This window comes from Acanthaster planci, linkage group LG05 (assembly GCF_054643075.1).
Source record: "Acanthaster planci isolate LZ-2023a linkage group LG05, COTS_SCS, whole genome shotgun sequence".
NCBI lineage: Eukaryota > Metazoa > Echinodermata > Asteroidea > Valvatida > Acanthasteridae > Acanthaster > Acanthaster planci.
In genome coordinates, this window is record NC_141781.1 from 1,984,602 (window position 1) to 2,006,464 (window position 21,863).

Genomic DNA, 21,863 nt, shown 5'->3' on the forward strand with positions numbered 1-21,863 from the left:
GCCAACCTTTCATTGGTAAACAGTCCAATAATATCGAACAGTCTGTTTGAATGTTTTCAATCCTTGTATTATCTAACACAAAGAAACATAAGACTCTAGTTTTGAAAACAAAACATGCATTGCTTTTATCTGGGTAAAGTTCTGGAATTTAAATAACATTTAAAGGTTGTGAATTTTTTAAACTGATATAAATCAAGAGATAACTCGGTTCATCTTCTAGTCAGCAATCCCACCCTGAATGATTATCACCAAACCTGCAGGATCATGTTAAAACAACGTTATAATGAACAATGAAACTGTCTATTACAAGGTAATGTATGTTTCCTTTGCAGCTTGATAGTGCTGTGGACACTGAATCGTGCAGTGGCGTAAGTGGTGTACGGAAATTATTTTTCGATTAAATTGGCTCAGTACCATATTTCGGCAGGGCATAGGGCTCATCAACCTTAAAGATGTACAAATCGTGATGAGAAAAGTAAAAAACGCGTACAATGTGCACATTTTCAGGAATTTGTTCCTTGTTGAAAATAATGAACATAATTTGTTCAATTTATTGTGGCTACATATGACTTTATGCGCTTTATTCATACACGTTTGGAACACCGAACTGCCCTGTATACGTACTCATTCCGTATTACTTTATGACCGTTTATTTTACTAAAACGAGCATCTTATGGTTTCAGTTAGATTTAGGATTCGGGCATTTTTATACTCAGGGTTTTCTAATTAGGATTTTTATGTTTTAGAGCTTTTAACCACCAGCAAGATCCTTTATTTCAAATCAGCAGATGCTGCTTGGTATGTGTGCTGCTCAACTGCCCCTTGAAAAAAAACCAGAGAAATAAGAGAAGAGAAAAGAAGAAAGACAAAAGAGGGGAAAAACAACGAAAGGATGAAACCAGGAAAAAACAAAACAGTTTACTTAAAAGTACCTTGCGGAATCGAGCCCTGTCACTGTTAGTAGTTGGTAACTTTGATATCGATGAATGCGTTATTCCCCTGTGTAAGAGCTTTGATTCTCTTCTTTGCAACGGCCATAATTAAGCGCCTTATTTTGGAGCCCCTAATTGTTTACTAAATCCCTTTAACACGACCTGTTCGGCGTATACAAATGACACAGATTATAACAATGTTGTCGGCCACTCTGTTGTTAACTTCAACAGTGTAGTAATTACATCCGTGTGATCCAATCTCTTCCTGTACTGAACAATACCTTGCTGGAGTGTGGAACCGGTAACGAAGATCCTTACTGCCAACAAAGGAGTCAAGATGTGAGATTTGGTTTATATTCCAGTAACAAATCAATTGCACTGAATATCAATGAATTCAATCGAGATATTATAAATCGTCAGAAAATAGGCTTAAATTGACGGCTTCGAAAAAGAACTTTTTGTTTTGAGCTTTCGAAATTCAGCCGTCGTTATTAGTAATTGTGATTTTGAATCGTGCGTGTCAGAGTAGATATGAACATTTCCGTATCCATTTTGAGTAGAAAAAAATATGCTTATCATTTTGCCGTAGCACGTTGCTGAAATCGTCTTTCCTGTTTAATCTCAATTATCACATTGTATTGTGAATGACATTTTATGGACGGCTTCTCAATTTGACTATGCTTTTGCAGCAGGCAACGAAACCAACACTTTTCTAAAAAATTGAGATTATTTTCTTTCAGCTTTCCAAAATTGATGGGTCGGTGGTTTCGTTTAACTCCGGTGAAAGTATTGTGCCCTTCGTCCACACTCAGAATTCAACAGGCTGGCTCCTTAATACTAACAGTAAGAAAACTGCGCACGAAGTTAGTATTTTTCTGCACTGTTCTAAGGCTTATATTTCTCAATAAAAGAGCAAGTTTACTTCCATCAAGTACAAGCAACCCGTACCCATCTCACATCCAACTAGACCTGACCCAATAGAACCAGGGAAAGTATGAATTGTGCATGTGGAAATATATTTATTTTGTGAGAGTATACTGAAAATTTGCTTTTGAAGTTAGACAAATTATAGCTGTCACATTACGTTTTCGGTTAATTGGTTTTACATGGTGCAGTTCAAGAAAATATTTGCATTAAAACTAACGCGGAAATCGGTCACAGAGCCCGTTTTTGTTTAAGGGAGAAAAAAAATAAGTAGGAGGAGAAATAGAGCAGAGGAGCTAGAGTAAAATTTTTAATTGTACGGTGTAAATGTCCAGCAGGTGTGTCAGAAAAAAAGGCCAAACGTGGCATTTTTTGGGTGGCAATGTGCATATAACAATAATTGGGTTAGTCCAAAATTAACGCTTGTGTTTTATTGATGTAAGCTACCCCCAGGGCACTTCGGAGGGGGCGAACAGTCCAAAGAACCTTTCACTCATCCTGCAGGAAAACTGTTAAGTGTCAAAACGCAGGTCTGATCAGCTCAGAATACTTTATGATCTATTTATTACAGGTAGTGATATATTTGTTGGAACTTATTTGATGGAAACAGCCGGTGATCCAACAAGACCAGCAGTCTCCAAGTCAGTGCTGCAATCGGACTCCTCTCAGAATGTGATGAGTATAAGTGTGACTTTAATGAGTAAAGACGACGTCAGGGTATTATATGGTAGGTGTAGTTCCGTTAGCCTGATAATAAAAGACATGTTTTGAACTTCTTTACCTTGCTGTAATAAAACAAATCTGACATCTCTCCCTGGTTACTCTATTGTAAGTTCACTTTGACAAAAAGAAAAAAAACAAGCCGTGGTTTTTTTATACTGAAGTCTGTTGTTGCTATGATGCGTTTGAAAATTTTGCATTCTCAATTGTGAACTCAGGACTTTGCTTACAGAAACTATTTGTACAGAAACCTTGTTCGTTGTCAAGAACTAAAACAAAATATCGGGATAAGTGCAAAATTTGGGCAAATTCTGCTGTGGAAAATAGCTCAATGCTAAAAATTCAGCCTTGAATGACAATACACTTTTGCCTATGTGCCATTTGGCCTTTAGCAAAAAATATCAAAGTTACCAACATTTCAAACTAAACAAATTCAGTGCCAAACTAATTTAGTGACGTCACTTACTGACTTGAGGGATGTCATGAAGTTATTTGGCTCGTTCAAAAAGCCTGTGCCCCCTGAAAAACGACACACCCACAGATTGTCTACAAAAAAGCAAATGGGAAGTTAATATAGGTGGCTCGAGAACTTGGAAAAGTTGCATTTCTTCACACACGCCTGGAGTTACAGTTGATTTTAGCTTTGCAAAGTTAGCAACATACCTCAGAAACTCATGAATTGAAATTTCACGGATTAGCTCAATTTTATCACCACCCCTTTTGTTTTTGATATGCCCTTTACTGGGACCGTTATTACCAACATACGCGAACCGTTCACCACGTTCAGTACGTTTAGTTTTAACATCCCGCCATGGTTAACAAGGAGATGGCTTTGAAGGGCCATTTTGAAATTATTCAGCTTTTGAGATTGGCATTTGCGATCATATTTTTCGTAAACAGGTGGTAGACCAAGTCCACAGTTTGTTGGAGACCCTATTAGCTACAATGGACGCGTCTACTTCTTTTACCGCGAGGTTGCTTACGAGTTTGTCGAAGGGAAAACCGTGTATTCAAGAGTTGCAGTCGTATGCCAGGTAGGATCGGCAGTGATAGTTATTATTTGACTGATCCCTTCTTTCGTCCTCTTTCCTTTCATCTCTCATCCTTTCAAATTCATAAGAGAATATTGTTATTTCCTCTCTAAACAGAACGATACAGGGGGGCGAGCATTCCAGGACTTTGGACTCAAAGACATCGTAACCTTTGTCAAGGCGCGGCTGGAATGCTCAACGGGTACAACGTTTCCATACTTGTACAACGAAATACGTAAGTCTCATGTGGTCTTTCCAACCAGTCAGTTTAAAAACAATCAAACGCAATGCTCTATTTGAATGTACGTACAATATGAAAAATGAAGCAAAAACTCCTTGTCCAAAACCGCCTGAGGCAGCTATTGACAGTTTCCTTGACATCTTTTTACACATGCATGATTTTATTGCCATATAAATATATGTCCAATGTGTACATCATTTTTGCGGATCCAAAAGAGAAAATGGGGCCATGGTTCGTATTTTAAAATTAGTTGTGTTTTTCCAGTACTTATATAATAATGACATTGTTGACACTGCACGCCTTACCCTAAGCAAAGGAGTGATGTCAGCCGAAACACTAAACCTCAACATTGCATTGACTTGTGGGGACAAAAAAGTGATGGCATCGTTTGTATTTAATACAGTCAATGTCCGTTTCTTTGGCAATTTATTCTTGTGCAATTCACAGTACAATAAGCCAGCCAGCAACCTTTTCTCAGAATGTTTTCAAACAGCAAATTTAGGGTTCATAATTTTAACACAAAAACATGTAAACTGAATAGTGCCTTCTCGGACATACATCACATCAACAGCGGCCTCACTAGTTTGGATGATCTTAGACAATTGTTAATGTTCAGACAAGTACACCTTTCAGGACAGATAACTCCAAAAGGATTTCAAACAGTTTTCATACATTGAAGAAGAATATGAAGATGCACAAAATGTGAGTCTAAGAAACATTTATTCCATAGCTAAAGGGAATATAATTAATGTGGAAAGCTGCCCGCATTTTAATGATCGTGAGTGACGCACGCCCTCAGCCCTTTGCCTTTATGTTTAGCTCGTTTTGCTGAGCCTGCGGTGTCCCCCCGGCGCCGCGCGCTCTTCTTCTATGGCTGACGCTATAATGAAGGGAAGCTGCGACCTTGTCAGGAGAGATCCCAGCCGCAGGTTTCGTCTGTTCTGAGGATTCAGGCCTGCAGTGGTCCAACAGAACATTGTTCCGGGACTTAGAACCCGTGGTGTTAGGGGTTTTTCTTTTGACCCATCAACTAGTTGTGGAAATAATAATTTACTCCAACTTTCGCTCATCGCCCAGCGCCCGAACAGGGCGCTCATCGAACAGGGCGCTGGGAAGGGCTTATGGCTTTGCGCTGTGATTGGCTTTATTATGAACGACCTGTGACCGCAAGGTTAGCACTTCCTATTAGCAAGCGTTATTTAATATTTTTTGGTTCGGGCAAAGTCTCCACTATACGTGCTCTGCACGTCGTTAGCTGTGACCCCGTGTGACTTTCCTTCACTAAAATCTGCGCAGGACCAACAGCCCTTCCCAGCGCCTGTTCGGGCACTGGGCAGTCAGCAAAAATCCAACGGTGATCTTATTGTGTCGTTCAATCCATCCCTTACCTGGAGAACCTGAGTCTCCACGCTGCAGAGACTCAGGTTCCTCCCCAGTCATCGCTCAAGCGCTACCACTACAAGAAAATTTTTCAGGCCGTTTGGATTAAGTGAGCATCTTTAACAACATCGTTAATGAGAACAGTATTGTTTTGTTATTTGTTCTTCCGCAGGAGACATTTACCACTCCAACGGCATAGTATTTGCAGTTTTTGCTACACGGGCGTAAGTGATTTGTAATTATTATTATTGTTATTGTTTATATTGACTTATGTGTGGAGGCCACGGGCCAAATTATACTAATTTACGATAACATATTTTAAATTGAGTAAAATATGTGACGCTTACTTAAAACATTTATAAATATAAGTAGAACAACTAAATTTACACTAGAACTAAAAGAAAACGTATATAAAAACAAAAATAGCAACAATTAATTTGAATTAATAAGGTTAACGTAATATGGGATTGCGCTATACTTGGAACAAGAAACTCAAGCAGGACTACAGGAGATAGTATTTGTGAGTTACAACGATCATTCTTCGGGAGATCCTTGGCAAAACTGACGCAGTCCAGCTCTCACCTAAAGTGCAAGGGGTCGAGATTTGACTGTTTAAGGACAAAGTCATATGAGAGATAGTTTTTGCTAATATTACCCTGCAAGCTCCTTTCCAATACTCCTGCATTGATTCGCAGTCGGTCCTGAATGCCATACATAGGTATACTCCAATACCGGTCTGACGTAACCACTATAAATAGCTCGTAACTCCTCATTACTTAATCCAAACCGCTTTAGTGGTCTGAGCGTTAACAAATTTCTACTTGAGTTCGTTAAAAGATTTTCCAAGTAGGTGTTTCACATATCATTTTGAACTTATAAGCAAAGGACTTTGAATAAGAAACCTTTTTTTAACAAATTGATACCACCGGCGAGGGTTAGAATGCTTCAAATATCTAACACGATTTGCATAGTAAGATGTTTTGGCAGCTATAATTTCCCTTTTAACCAAATTGTAAGCTTACACCAAAGAGGACATTTTGTAAAGAAATGCTGGGGTTCACGAATAAGCTGTTAAAGATTACGAGGTGTTGGTTTGTTTGAAGGGGAAAACGAATCCAATGACGGGCGCGAGCAAATTATAAAAGGCATTGGCCTTAGCTTGTGTACCCTTACACCTTAATTAGGACCTCATTCCAATCCTGGCCATGCACCCAAGACCCGAAAACAGGAGTCAGGTAATGGACGTGAGTAAGGGACCTTAAACGACTTAGAGACGTCATTAAATTTCTTAGGTTTCCACAAAATACTAATACGATCACTTTGGCCTGTTGGTGAAGGAGGAACCAGTCTATCATAAAAACTATTAACAATATGATTGGTAATCACTAAATCATGGCGTTGGCCGCAGTATGGAACTCTTTTATCTGCAACAAATCTTTTTCCCCACATGACGGGCCATACATTCATGATGGGCCAGCATCAGGATGTTTGGCACGTCAATTGCCAGAATAGATGACATTTTAACAACTGTTGATTAGGTGATTCAGGTAAGATGAACACCGCACAGATCTCAATTTCAGATGGCCCTCTGGGGGATTAGAAGGGGCACAACATAATCCAAATCCAGAGAAATATGGAAGGGCTGCGTAGCAGCCAAATGCACTTCAAACAAACGAACACAGGAGTTAGGTACGGACGTGAGTAACGGACATTAAACAATCACTTTGACCTATTGGTGAAGAAGGACGGAACTTCAATCCAAATACACTTCGGTTCATCTAGCACGTTGATGTCATCGATGACACGTGTTGATGTGCGACCTCACACAGACTGGCACACCGACCCCGCGCCTTTTCTCTCAGCGTTTTGAAAACATATTAATTAAACCCGGCAAAACAAACAAAGTCATCATTCGGTGAAAACTACAACATCAACTTGAAGTTCATTGTCGGTTTCACCTCCTCTAATTTATTCATCTGGGATTGGGCACTGGTTAAAAAGATTGATCATGGTAAACCTTTTTTATTGAGAGCTCTAACCAACGTTTTGACACGTGTAAACAACTCTAAGGATAATCTACCTTCATCACGGTTGTCAGAGATACGAACAGGAATATTGCACATTGAATACGTCTAGCCAATTTTGTATCGACCCTTATTTTATGCCAAATCCGTCAATAACTGACGGTCATTTTGATTTTTTTTTAAATAAAAAAAAATGACCACTAAATGCAATAACCTTCCATCTAGTCCTATACCTCTCTCCATACTGAACAACCTAGTTTAGTCACCTTTAAGGTCGGGACTTCCCCTTGGCTGGTAAACATTACGCCTGAGCCAGCCTTTAGCTGCATAAATATATTAGCCACGTGGTAATATAGGAGTTTTTACACAGATAGTGCATAGGCAAGCCAGGGTCTGTCTTATATCAATGTTCGGTCTCTCTGACGTGTCTCTGAGCTGTCTAGACAGCTGTCTGAGTAGTTTCATTGTGTTGGAGGTGTCAAAGGCTTTGTTGACTATGGCCCCCCCTTTGACTGGAGATAGTCTGGTTCCCTGCCTAAAGATTCCCTGACAACCCTTGATAAAGCGAATATTAGGTCAGGCATCACCCGGGGGGGACAGATATGGCGCAAGGTTCAGAGGTCACATGTTGAAGCCCGGATGTTTTCGATTTCATTCCCTTACGAGTGGTTCAAATTCAGCTAAGTGTTTCCCTAATGAGGCGCACTTGAAAAAAATCTCCGAAAATTAAAAATCATACTTAAGCCTTTTTGAAACTCTTTTAGTTGATCAGTTCTTGTTCAGCGACATTCCTTCCACGCACACACCCATGTTTGTAACTTTTGTTAACGGTTTACGTTCAACAAGCCCACCTAACCAACCGGGAATAACCGAACGTGAACGGTATACTAACCCAATATACAGAATATAGACGGGGCGATTTCAGAATATTTCGGCTATTTCTGGAAAACTGGAGGAATTTCTGCAGTCTTGGTCAGGTGACATGGGGTGATACCGGACCCTTGATATTCGTCGGGTAGTCAGAATCATCGGGTCTGGTATCCCGACTAAACTGGAAAAAGGGTATCGTGACCCTACTCTGACCTTTTTTTCTGCGGTTTCTTTATTTGCAAACATCGGGATACCGTGCACGATATGAGGCCGAGGGGTACTCCCCACATGTCCAATCCCTCTACGCACTCTAGTGTGTTGTTACCTCACACATCCCCCCCCGGATGTCTGTAAAGAATTCCTGGCATTCCGATCAAACAATGACCAACACAAAGGGGGGGGGGGTGCTCTCCACCCCATATCTTGCATCATGGACACTGGGGGACACCCACTGATGAAGTTTAATGCCATTAGAAGGGATTATGGGGTCTATACCACATGTATTATGCAGGCCTTCAGTGATTGACTGATTGTAGACCAGCGAATTCAAAAATGAAGCCCATGCCATTGAATTCTTTTAAAAATGCACAGAAGAATAAATTGCCCTATTGGCAGCCCGTCCCTCAGCCCTTTCACTTCAGTCAGAAGTTCTGGAAGAAGTAAGAGGTGTGATCTTTTGGTGAAGATTAATTGTATGACATGGCTGCTTTTCGTTAGTACAGCACATACATTGTCGACTAAATTCAAGGCCTTTGGTAGACCAAACCAAAAACGTAATCTTTCTTTTTCTTGAGCCGCATAATTGTTTGAAAACGTTGACGTTTGCGCTGGGGGGGAGTGAAGGATATAGCAAAGAGGTGAACCCGGTCAGTAAACAACCATTGGTGAGCAAAACCGGATCGTGGAACTAAAAGAAATTATCTTTAAAGACAAACTAAGGGGAAAAAGACAAACACACTACAAAGCAAAACACAAAGGAAACTATTTTGTAAAGATAAACCGAACGACTAGGCTAATACAGGAAAGGTAATTGACAGTTAATCTTTGTTCAAAACTTACGGCTACCTTTAAAGGAAAGGATAAGGTGAAAAGGTATAATCATTTTTTTGCAATATTAATGACAGCATAAAAGGAAATAACTCATACCGCCACCTCTGAGCCTTATTGATCCACCCCTCGATGTTTTCTCCGATATCGTCGCAACACATTTTTCAGGTTCTGAGCCTCCAATATTTTTTTCCAGTTAAGTTTTGCAGTTAGGTTATTCTGACACCCAATGTGTGACAGTCAGACGTACCGTCCTCTTGTAGCGTCAGTTCCCCGAGGGAGGTCAGCCAGTAATCCTTTTCCACTGCGTGCTCAATGCACCTAGGCTTCCAATACACATATACGTGACGTGTGGTCTTAAACTTCAAATGAAAGTAACATTGTGATCAAACCTATATTCATTTAAGTTGGACCTTTTCATTGATAATATGTGTCGTTACGTGCTTGTCAGCTTTAAAACCCAAGTGTGGGACTAGGAGGCGGAACCTGCCCTGCCCTGCAGTGAGACGGTCCATTTGTACCCCAAATGTGCATACTGACGAAAAATTGTCGTTTGTGAATTAATGGTTTCTGAAAGCCGGACAGCTAACATTCAAGACCGAGTGCTCTGTCTTCCTTCAGCAGAAATGTGCACTGGTAGAGAATAAACCTTGATGAAACTAAACCATTATTTAAAAGACAGGACAGTAACCTTCTCATCATTTCTCGCTCCGCTCTACTCTAAACATTTCTGGTCTTTTGATTGTAATTTATGTTTGCCTTTTCTTTTTCAAAAATTGTTTCGGGTCAAAATCATAGGTCTGAAGTGGCAAGTTCTGCAGTCTGTGCCTACCGCTTGGATGAAATCGAGGCTCTGTTTCTCAGTTCGAGTAAATTCAGGGCGCAGTTTAGTGATGGCGAACTCTGGAGGGAGGTGGACACAGACCCTGTGACTCCAAGACCAGTTCAGGTTGACCTCAGATAAGAGTATAATTCATATCCAATTAAGCTGAATAGTATGGACTTAAATGAATATAGTGTGTGGTCCATATTATTATTATATTATTTATTCACGCCATTTCTTTTTCATCACATACAAGATGGCAAAGGAGATACAACAGCGAAAACAATCACTGTGGCCAAAGACCTGCAACTCCTTATCAAATAACGGTAGCAAAAGGAGTAGTCCCATGGGCGTCACTTCGAGGGAGGGGGGGGGGAGTTGCAGCCTTCCTTACCAGCGAACTAAATAAAACCTTCATTAACATTGAATCTATGGAATAGTGTAAATTCCGAGTTTTTTCAAGCATAAACCGAGGGTTAAAATTCACTCCCACGCATGCTGTAAACCGAGGGTTACAGTTCACTCCATGCATGCCGTAAAACGAGGGTTAAAGTTCACTCCATGCATGCTGTAAACCGAGGGTTAAAGTTCACTCCATGCATGCTGTAAACCGAGGGTTAAAGTTCACTTCCATGCATGCTGTAAACCGAGGGTTAAAGTTCACTCCATGCATGCTGTAAACCGAGGGTTAAAGTTCACTCCATGCATGCTGCAACCTGAGGGTTAAAGTTCACTCCATGCATGCTGTAAACCGAGGGTTACAGTTCTCACCCATGTATGCTGTAAACCGAGGGTTAAAGTTCACTCCATGCATGTTGTAAACCGAGGGTTAAAGTTCACTCCATGCATGCTGTAACCTGAGGGTTACAGCTCACTCCATGCATGCTGTAAACCGAGGGTTACAGTTCTCACCCATGCATGCTGTAAACCGAGGGTTAAAGTTCACTCCATGCATGCTGTAAACCGAGGGTTAAAGTTCACTCCATGCATGCTGTAAACCGAGGGTTAAAGTTCACTCCATGCATGCTGTAACCTGAGGGTTACAGTTCACTCCATGCATGCTGTAAACCGAGGGTTACAGTTCTCACCCATGCATGCTGTAAAACGAGGGTCAAAGTTCCCTCCCATGCATGGTGTAAGGCAAGGGTAAAGTTCACTACTTTTAAAGTTAACGGTATTCACATATTTAACCCTCATAGAGCTGGGGAGGGGGGCAGAATCCGCCCCTCCGATTGATTTTTGCTGATAGCATCTATGGGATTTATTTCTGCGTGGTAATACTTTATGAAATTTGTTTTCAATGCATTAGCTTCATTTTGATCCCAAATTTATGAAAATTAGACGTGGCGTTCTCTCTCAGTGAATAGTTTCAGGAGGCAGGATGAAGTATATAACCATTGACTTTGTACACACCATTGACTTTGTACACACGTTGTACAAAGGGCAGAGTGAATAATTAATTAGTCATAATTATGCAAAACTTAATTAATTTACATATAATTTCACACAGATAATTAGTATGCATGCCTCTATTGCACTGCCAATTTTCATTGAAACACATCATCATATGGCCGAGATCTGGGGGGGGGCAGATTCTCCCCCGCCTGTGACAAGGCCAAGAAAACCGGCTCATTGAGGGTTACAAGGTATCCATTTTTAAGAAAAAAAATATTTCTACACATTTCATCCCTTCAACGAAATTAGATTGGGTTTATTGATGCTTGCATTGTGTAAAGTTGAAATTACTTTTAGCTGAAACGTTAAAACACATAGGCCTAGAGTATTGTCATTTATAATAAAATACACTGAGTTACCCTATTAAAAGGGATTAAATTAATGTTTATTTCATAATGAATGATCGACACTTTTTAGTAGAAATAAACATTCAATCTTTTAAAGCCTCTTCCCGCCGGGCTGCCCGGTTTCGGGCACCGTGTGTTTATACACAGAGCCGGGGTGCCGGGTTTCGGGCAAAAGAGCTGGGCTGTATAACAAAAGATTGTACTCGGAACAAAGGACCTGCTGCTGGGAATTGCCATCATTTTTCGACTTCTATTTTTCGTAGGTAATCCAGCAATGTTTCAAAACAGTATACCACTATTTGGGGCATTGCACGCCCGCGGATTAGCACCGCGGACAAAAGTGCTCCTGGGCCCCATGGATGAGCGACACAGCGCCGCCGCTCGCTCGTCCAGCGGCGTATGAAAAGACGCTACTGGCATTCACTCGAACCAAGGGAATTATGCCACGCCTCACAATTCTGGGATCGTTTTTACAGGGCTGCAGGCCAGGGCTGAAACTGGGGCCTCAATGAAGCCACCGGACAGTCGTTTGTGTGGGTGTAAACGTCCAGTAAATGAGCCGTGAATTTTTGAAGAATTTTGAAAACGGAAAATCTTGAAAAGGTCCCGGCATCTCATCCCGCTTAAGAGAAATCCTCCCGGCAGGAAGCGGTTTTTAAAACAAACGTGATTTCATGACATTCAATGACCAATCACCCATTGCTGGTTAGAATCTTCTCCAGTATGTTTCCTACAAATAATACGTAGATAGTGCCGTTTAGTGCATGGCGTCGTTTTTTGTGACCCATCAAAAAGACCTATGTAATAGTTTGTATTACATTGCATGTTCCTAATTTCTGTGGTATTTGTTTTACGGTGACATTGTATTCAGTGCCCAGATACTACCAATTATACCGATGCCGAGTACTCAGCCATACTTGGTAGGATGCAGCTTATGTTTGATACAGCTGCGAACAAGCTTCACTATGAGAGCCCAGGTGGCGCTAGAAGCAACCCTCTGCTCATGATAGATGGAGAACGTTTCACACAGATCGTTGTGGATGAAAACGTCATTAACGACACGGATGTCATGTTCATCGGTACAGGTGAGGACGTGCGATTCCTGACCCCACTGGTCGGTACTTAGGAATCATTTAATTTGACACAAATTTTCAGGAGTTTAATTGGTTGACATTATTAGTAATCATTTTTCGCGTTGTGCCCATGTCAGAAAGATCCAGCTGATAAAGGCAAGCCATCTTTTGCTTTTGGGTAAAGTTGTTTTAAAGATGACCTGTTTTGAAGTATTTGCCTAATCTAATCTTTATTTGTTGTCCTTGGATGATTTTCAACAGAAAATGGGACTGTGCTAAAGGCTTTTTTGAGCGAGGACCGATCAGAAGCCAAAGTCGTGGAGGAGCTTAGCTTAAACACAAGAGGACTAGTAAGCCTTTGGATTATCTTCTGTTTGAAATTATGCTTACCATGCGGTTTCCATAATGTAATGTTCCATAATGAACCCGAACATCGCTTCAGTCTATTCAGTTATTAAGTCTAAGCTATTCTCATTTCCAACCAGTTACCAGATTACCTTCACAAAAAAGATTAAATTTCCCCAAACACCCCCAACCATATAAACCTTTTTTTTAAAATGAGAATTGTCTTAGTGGCTATGTAGTTCATATGCAAAATTTTCCAGTCACATTTTTTTCACAGAGCCATGCCGCCGTGTTGACCATGCTGAAGAGTGATGCTGATCAAGCCGTGTTCGTTGGAACCCACCAAGGTGTTTACAAAGTTCCGTTCCAACATTGCAGAGACTATAATACAACCTGCCCAAACTGTGTTGGAGATCCATACTGCAGCTGGGAGAATGGAGTATGTTTGCATTTAAGGAAAGGGTGAGTTCTAGTGGAGTGACTGAGGTGAAGTTTGTAGGGGAGGGGGAACTTGAGGGCCTTGTGCGGGGAACAAGATGTCCCACGCTCCCAGAATTCACAAAGGTACATGGGCCTTGTTTGTTTTGCACCGATCTGGATCCCGATCAGTGATCCCAAGGCTGGTTCGCACCATCTGTTAGGCGAGTTTTGGTGTCTGTAAACCAACGACGGACTACTGATCGCAATCCGAATTCGTGTGAAACAAACACGGCCATGGAGTACCAAAGCGTGACGTCATTTGAACAAGGTAGTGAAGCGCAAATAAATGGAGTGTTTGTTCACGCAGCGGTTCTCGCCCTGATGCCTTCACACACGTCATTATGTATGTAGCATATTCAATTCAGTATTCTATAAAGGCCGTTGTAAGGTGTCCCGATGCATGTTCCACCCGCCTTTTAAGAAGCTGACTCCTGGTATAGGCCTTATTTGATAAATGATTCAAGAACCACACTGTTATTCCAAGATCATCAACTTCCTTATGGATAAGTTTAGCTGCGCCCCCGTTAAAATGGTGAGTGTTGTTTAAACCTTCACAGTCCTGAATACAGTTTTAACACACCCTACGGAATTAGGGTTGTTGACTTTTTTTGGGGGGGGGGCTGGCTGAGTTGCCTGTCCTTCATAAGTAGGAACTTTTTGCCTTTTTTCCAGAATTGAAACAAACGTTGAACTTGTGCTTCATTTTCTTTGCAGATTGCAGGATGCGGCAAATATCTGCCCCCCTGGTGAGTATTTTTGCTCTTTCTCCACACAGGGTATAGCTGTTTAGCCAAACAGACTATGTGGGCTGACTGGCAAATCAAGATAACATCCATTAAAGGCTGATAGGCTCGACGGAAAAGTTTATAAAAACGGCCTTCATAGTCTAGAAGTATGGTCTGCAGAAGACGCAGGCAGGCTGGTCGGCAAAGGCTTACAGAGTACAATGGGTTTTAGGTAGAAGGAAGCATAGAAAGACGTTGACTGGCAGGCTGGCTCTGAAAGGTTTGCAAGATTGCTTAATGCTGGGTGGCTGGATGGCCAGAATAGGGCAGTAGGACCAGTTTAGATAGACAACAAAGATGGCAAGCAGAGGTTTGGAAAATGGCTGGCAAAGACTTGTAAGATAGATGGCCAGCATAGGGCAGTATATAGGACTGGCTGGGAAAAGCTAACAGTATGGCTAGCAAAGGCAGGGAGGTTGGTCTGACGAAGGCTTGAAGGATTGCCACCAAAGGCTTGACGGTTGGCCAGTAAAAGCAGACAGGATGGCCGGCAAATGCTTTTGGGATAGATGGCATTTGAAGGTTGGCTGACAAAGGCGCGCAGGGTGGCTGGCAAAAGTCAGCAGAATGTCTTGCATTGAGAAGTAAACTAAGCAGCAAAAGTTTACCCTATGGTGAGCACCTTTTTAGCACTATGATAATGACAATAATGACTATGAATAATGATGATTTCGTCAGAAAGTTTACTATTCGTTTTCCAATGAATTCGAACTTCACTGAAGTACGGAAATGTGCATACACCTGTACGTTTCTTGTTCTATCAGACGACAAAATCATCATCCACAATTGTCCAAGTAGGCAGGTCAGCTATGTTCGACGCTTGAATGTCCCCAACCATCCCCTGAACCTGTTCGTAATGGCTGAAGCCGCTAAGGAGGACAACGTTAGCATTATGGGCAATGAAATCCGTTGCCCTCCGTGCGGCAGTTTGCCGTACACCGAGAGCAGATCCGTCAGTTCTGGCAGGGAGTTTCTAGTGTTACACATCAATGGATCATCTACGGAGCGTGAGAGCTGCTTGTGCTCTGTGGTCTTGGAAGTAGAGTGTGGCGAAACTAAGGCGATTAATTTCACTATCACAGTGGATGACTCCCGTAAGTTATTTCCGTATTTTTCCTTTTGTTTGAAGAACCCGTGTGCAAGGGCAAATTGACTGCGGAATAATTTTTGACCAAAACTGCCTTTCGGTCTTATAAGTGTCAAGTATTTGACTTGACAAAAGGAGTCAATTTTATCCCCAAATTTTTAATAATCTATGAATACTTATTCCACCTGCGAAATATACTACCCCAAAAAAGTTCAGGACCACTTTTTATTTTGTGTATACTTTTATATGAGATGTTTTACTACCGAAAATACTCAAATACAACTGTCTTGAATGACCTGAAACACACTGTTAACAGTTTCACCATGTAGACAAACAAAAAATGAAAGAACTAGACTCATTGCTTGGAAAAGAATTACAAATTAAGAAAAAGTGGTCCTAAATTTTTTCGAGTAGTATATAACGAAAATGGTTGTCCAATAGGAGATGTCGAAAATTACTATGTGACCCACTCTGCAAAAAAGGCCTTTACGTCATGCTATGCCTCTGTATGTAACAGACTATTCCAAACACCTGCCAGAGATCAAGTCTAAAGTTTACTGTATTTCGGGAATAGAATGTGGGACAGAGGTAAAAAAATCCATTAATTTAATCCTTATTAAAGGATTAAATTAAAGATTCTTCTCTATCCATAGGCATCACTTTGTCACACGAGAGCCCAAGGGCCATTTTTGCAGAGCCACTCACATATACCCTTCACAACCAATTTGAAATCTACTGACTTTTCCATTGAACCATTACATTTCATAGTGAAAGCAAAATATGAAATAATGAAGTGTTTACATGTTTTTCCACAGCGCAATTAAACTTGAACCAGGAGTGCCTGGACAAATTGTCGAATTATGACAGGGACATTTCGCAGTATAAATTTGGCTTAAACAGCTGGATCCGCAAACAGGTACACTTGACGACCTTCAGCTGCAGTAAACACTTTTAGTGGAATATGTTTGTCTTTGGTCTTTACATTTGTGTTTCTTTTCAGTTTGAAGGTGGGCAAATTTTCTTGACCAATGTGATTTCACAGGCTACGGATTTTTCAGACTGTATACGTTTAAACAATTTTTCCACATTTCAGGCTAAATCCTACTTAAATAAAACAAATATCATTTCAAGCCAATCATTACACACCCCTCTTTTTCCAAAGAGTTCCTGCGGAGTAATTGTTATACGTGATTTATTGAAAATTGCGACTTGGATCAACATTTACAAATCTTTCTTTCTCTATACAGGACAGGAAATTAAATGTTGATTTGGCATTGCAAAGCGATATTTAAAGAGACTTTCGAAGATTCCTCAGATTTTTACGAACAGCTTTTGTATGCTCTTATTAAGACTGCTGTTGAAGCTCATTGTACTGATCCATGGGCTTCGTATAATACCCTCTCCAAAAAGTGCATCATCTTGTAACCCTTTTGTGATGATTATAACGCTCAACGTTTGACTGTCTGGTTATTACTGACAATAGCATTCTGAAACAGACATAACGAGATAAAAGGAATAAATAAATGTGTTTAGATTTTCAAACTTGATTTATTCCATTCATTACAATGTAGGCCAATTCCTGTGGTGTCGAAGATCTGCAGACTTGCAAACGTCATCCGTGATCCGACGCGATGTGTGATTTCTGTAACCCAGGGAAGTGCATTTCAACGATTGCTGGGTTAAGGTTTCTTGCTTGTCAATGAAACAAGATGCGTGTGGTCCTCATCAGGATGTTGGATTTTGTATGCTTTTTGGTTTTTATACAGAGCTTGTTGAATGACTTAAATAATGGAAGTAGCCTGTGTGCATTGTTTGAAATTGTTCGTTATGCCTGTAATGCAGCACATAATAGGTGTGCAGAGAGATCAGAAAGCTGTGTACTTCGAATGGCATTGTATTACTCAGATTATATTGACCAATATGTAAAGGACCCACTTATGAACTGCTCAAGATCCCATCATAAGGCTAGTTATGGTAATACAATTTATTTGGTTTATTCGTTAACGATAAGTTTGTTGTTTCATTTTGGTAATAAAATATATGTAGACCGATGTAAAAAGTGACAAATTATGTCAAATGGAAACCTGTCGGCGTCCTCACGTCATGGAATCAGGTGATGGCTTTCTGTTTGAAAAAAATATCCACTTAATGGGTTCCCGACCAGTCAGAAAGAGTTGAATGTAATAATTGTAAGTGTGCAGTGCTTCGATTGCTGTGATTATGCACGGTATGATTGCGCATACCGAGTTGGATTTGAGACAAATATTTTGACACTTTTACTCTTTGGAAATGTACATAACATCAAACAGATAAAAGTCGAGTAGTTACAACCATTCAATGGTATAAACAATTTTGACACATTTGGCTTGTTATGTTTGAAGTGTTGTTTTGACTGCACTGCAATATGCTTGTAAATCAGTATCCATAACTGTCTGTATAGTTACACAAATGGTGAGGGAAGTCCCGCTCATAATTATGGCACTTATTCACGGAGTGGTTTGAAAATCTAATTTGCTTCTTGGCCTCATTGCACATGTCTCGACTGACCATGTGCATGTAACATTATAATCTTAGAAGATGTTATAACTCTTGCATTAAGGTAGATGAGACGAAGGTTGTTTGGCCATCTATGGGCGCGCCTATCGCCAAGCTAGAATGCATATCGTCTGCATAGGGTATTAATTTAGCAACCAAAATGGGAGACTATGAGATGATTGGTGGCGCTAAACACGTCGGTCTGTTTTACTAGTTCTGTTCCATCTTTCTCTGAGCATGTGAACTTAGTTCTGAACCCCGAGCAATACTCGAGCTTTACTCGAGCTTGGCTACTCGCACTGGTAGTTTTCGTGGTGCGTGTGTACAGGTAAACCACGCTCGCCTTGGGTAAAAGGCTAATCCAAGGGCAGATGGGGGGGCGAACGGGGCCATAGCCACAAAAACAAAACAAACAAAAAAAACCCCGAAGAGTTTTCTGTTTTAATCATCGTGAAGATATTAAGTGTCTTTAAGGGAGGTTGTTTTGTTTGGACAGAGCAATTTCGTTCAGGAAAGCTGCTTAATACAGGCAATTCACAACACGGCGCGTCAACAAGAGTTTGACGCAGACAAACACACTCCACACGTAATTTGGGGATATTTGATTAATTAAGAATTGAGGAAACACACCAAAATATTATTTTGACTACCTAGCACAATGCCAAATTTTTAATTAAGATAATCATGTATTCGGAAAAAAAAATCAAGTTTTCTGCGCACAGCACAGTTGGCAAGTGAGACTTTGTCGACTATTCATCCTATAGTGTTCGCAAAGCATCCCTCTCAATGACAACCTCTCGTGTGAATCGCTTGTATTTGTGACTGGTGTGATCAGGTATGTAAAAGTACACCGAGGACACTGCCTGCCTTTTTGCACCCCCCTCCAAAAAAAGAATCGGTCTGGATCTACCCTTGCTTCCAATAGCGTTTCAAAGTCTCTCAATGGAAGCCAGTACCGCCAACACTTGTCAATAGATGATACGCACATGTCACCTTTCTCCTCACGGGACTGAAATATTCTACCACCCATGAAGCCTCTATTACTACGAAAATTCCCCCCCCCCCTGTTAGCCGCATACTTCCACAATTCGTGCGCGAAGCTTACGAACACCCCGTGCTATTCAACAGGTTTGAATCATTGACAAAGATTTTCCGCTCATCCTAGGTTGAGGGTCAGGGAAGAATTAGATTTAAGCGCATTTTTGAAACAAAAGCTTATTCAAAGATGTGCTAATACATTTTGCGGTTTATCTAGGACTTTCCATAATTAATGTAAATAAATATCAGGGAAATCTAACTTAAACCTAGGCAAAAGGTTCAAATGTTAACTCATTTCTTGTCGATTTGTGTTCACTTAAATAAAGTCCTTTGAAATCAGGGTACACTCGAATACAATGAAGTGTGTCAATATTAGAGTTAGACCTACGGTGTGAATAAGCAAAGAGTAAAACTTGTTTGTGTTACAAAAACCAAGCTGTGGGCATGCATTCGTGATCAAGTGATTTTTGTCAGAATGGAAGTTTTTCTCTAATCTATCAGTAATATTACTAAAACCAAAATGCACAATATTACGCCAGTAGACACAAATTGCTGTGATAGAGTTTAAGCTACAAAGGTCCCACGAATATGGAAAGAGTTTATTTCCAAATTGCGATAAGTGTCATTTCCGTATCTTTCAGAATGCAACCCTCTCTCAATTGCCTGCAGTCAGGTTCTACAGCTTTTGGACGGCTAAACACAACGAGTCAACATAGTGGGAGAGAAGTTCAGAGACACATTGTACAAAGCTTCATTTCCTCAATGTGTCATAAGTGCGAAAAGACTGTATGTTTTTAGATGGATACATCTCATTTTGGAAATAAATCCTTCAGAGATAAAACCATTCTTCCATTAATGTTCTCATTGAAAATCATGTTTAAACTTTGATCTTAGTTATTCTAAAACATTTACAGCTATGAAAGGATATAATTGTACATAAAACGTTTAAAAAAGATGAAATCTATTGTCTCGTACAGTTGTCTAACACCGCTTCACACATTCTTTATTTAATTCTATTATCTGGCAGCTGAAGGGATAGATGTTACAAAAGTGTTGTCCAGAAAGTACCACTGCCTTGGCGCGTCAGACCGTTCAGACTATTTTGTTTGTAAGGATTTTGTCTGTTACTCGCGGTTGCATCTGGCCTCACATAAATTACATCCTTCAATCAAGTACAATCAAATTAGACAACAAAATCTCCCACAACTTAAATCCATTCTAATTTCAAACGAATGGTAAGTTCATAAACTATCTGACAGGTGGTCACTATTATTTACTTTCAAACGTTTCAAAAACTAGGCCTACTGGGTTTTACACCATTTTTCATTTACACGGATGCTGTTGTCATGTGCGTCGATAAAAAGTTCCACACTCAGCGCAGTTGCTAAAAAGTCGTATGTGCATTGGGTTGGGTTAATACGTCATGACCACTAAAAGTCATCGCTAAACGAACATTGCGCACTAAAAATCTCGCCAAAATACATTTATCCCGAATCAACCGCTAGTTATCAAATTGGTCCCTAATAAAACTTGCAGAGTTCAAGAACATTTAAGATTTTTTCAGTCTTCAAAAGTGCTTATATATTTCTTGACAGCTAATAATTTCACGAAATTCATTATTTTGAGTTTTGCTTGTAGAACAGGTGAAAACCAGAAACGTTGATTTTTCTTCTGACTTATAGTCATGGGTTTTCACTAACAGTTTTCAATTCCGGTATGATCGATCGCAATCTGTGATTTGTAGTCTCAAAAAATTCCACTGGAAACGCACCACTGGAAACGCATATAGAAACGGATTGATAGTCGCGTTACATCACAGCAAATAGTTTACAACTGCCAAGGCAAGAAGAGAAACATAATCCTTGCATATGAACGCAAGGAGTGACACCAAATAACAGGCAACCCCGTTGATATAAAGACGCCAACCAGAAACGACACCACTGCCTTCCTGTGCTGCTTGAATTCTCGGCGCTTGCCTCTATCAACTTTGTCAGGTCTACTGCTCCACCTCGATGTCCTGGGTTTCCTTGACTGTAGCTGCATTGTCGTCCAATCCAGTGTCAGCACGCAGCTGTCTTTGGTATGATTGAAAACAGATGGTTGTGGCAGTAACTGTGACCCTCTTTTGGTCTCGGTACCTGAATTTCCTGGGACAGACAACGCTTGGATTTAACGTGGCTTAGTCGTTTGTCTGTCGACTGTTCTTGAGACTTACACCTCACGTGAATTCTGGCACTTAGGTCTATGCTTGGCACTTTGGCTTTTTTTTTAAACTATCGAGGATCCTGAAATATAGCCAGTGATGTTGATGTATACTCAAACATTGAAGTAAATTCTGGTCAGCAACGGAATGAAAAGCTTGAAAACCACTTCAAAAGCCTGAAAGGGCAGACTATCCAAAGATTCATGTTAACAATTGTTGTCATAATCGATTTTATCACCGCCTGCTAAGGGACCCCACAGAAAAGCTACCAAGGAAATAATAGTATGCTATTTAAGCTATGACCCAATGATCATGGTAGCTGCGCGTTTGTGTGTCTGAAAAGAGTCATAGGCAAATTTTTCGGTCAGCAACCAGTGTCGATTGTCTGTGATGCGTCTGGCTTTGGTGTAAGCAGCAATGACAAAAATTTTAATCATGACTTCCACTATGGAGATGATACCGGTGTTTGGTGAGACCAAACACCGGTCAGAGTGATCCATTACCAATTAAATCCATAATGTAG

The 21,863-nt window shown here is 40.5% G+C and overlaps 1 protein-coding gene across 1 annotated transcript; it reads left to right on the top strand.

Moving 5' to 3' along the window:
* Window positions 1-20,111, top strand: LOC110990232 (semaphorin-2A-like). Its single transcript, XM_087137210.1, has 16 exons — window positions 1-15; window positions 333-368; window positions 1,164-1,271; window positions 1,673-1,775; window positions 2,428-2,583; window positions 3,477-3,610; window positions 3,725-3,842; window positions 5,401-5,452; window positions 9,968-10,118; window positions 12,666-12,879; window positions 13,129-13,217; window positions 13,490-13,674; window positions 14,407-14,438; window positions 15,242-15,571; window positions 16,380-16,480; window positions 17,136-20,111. The coding sequence occupies exons 5-16, from the start codon at window positions 2,457-2,459 to the stop codon at window positions 17,184-17,186; spliced, it is 1,584 nt and encodes a 527-aa protein (XP_086993336.1). The 5' UTR covers window positions 1-15; window positions 333-368; window positions 1,164-1,271; window positions 1,673-1,775; window positions 2,428-2,456; the 3' UTR covers window positions 17,187-20,111.
* The last annotated feature ends 1,752 nt before the right edge of the window (window positions 20,112-21,863 follow it).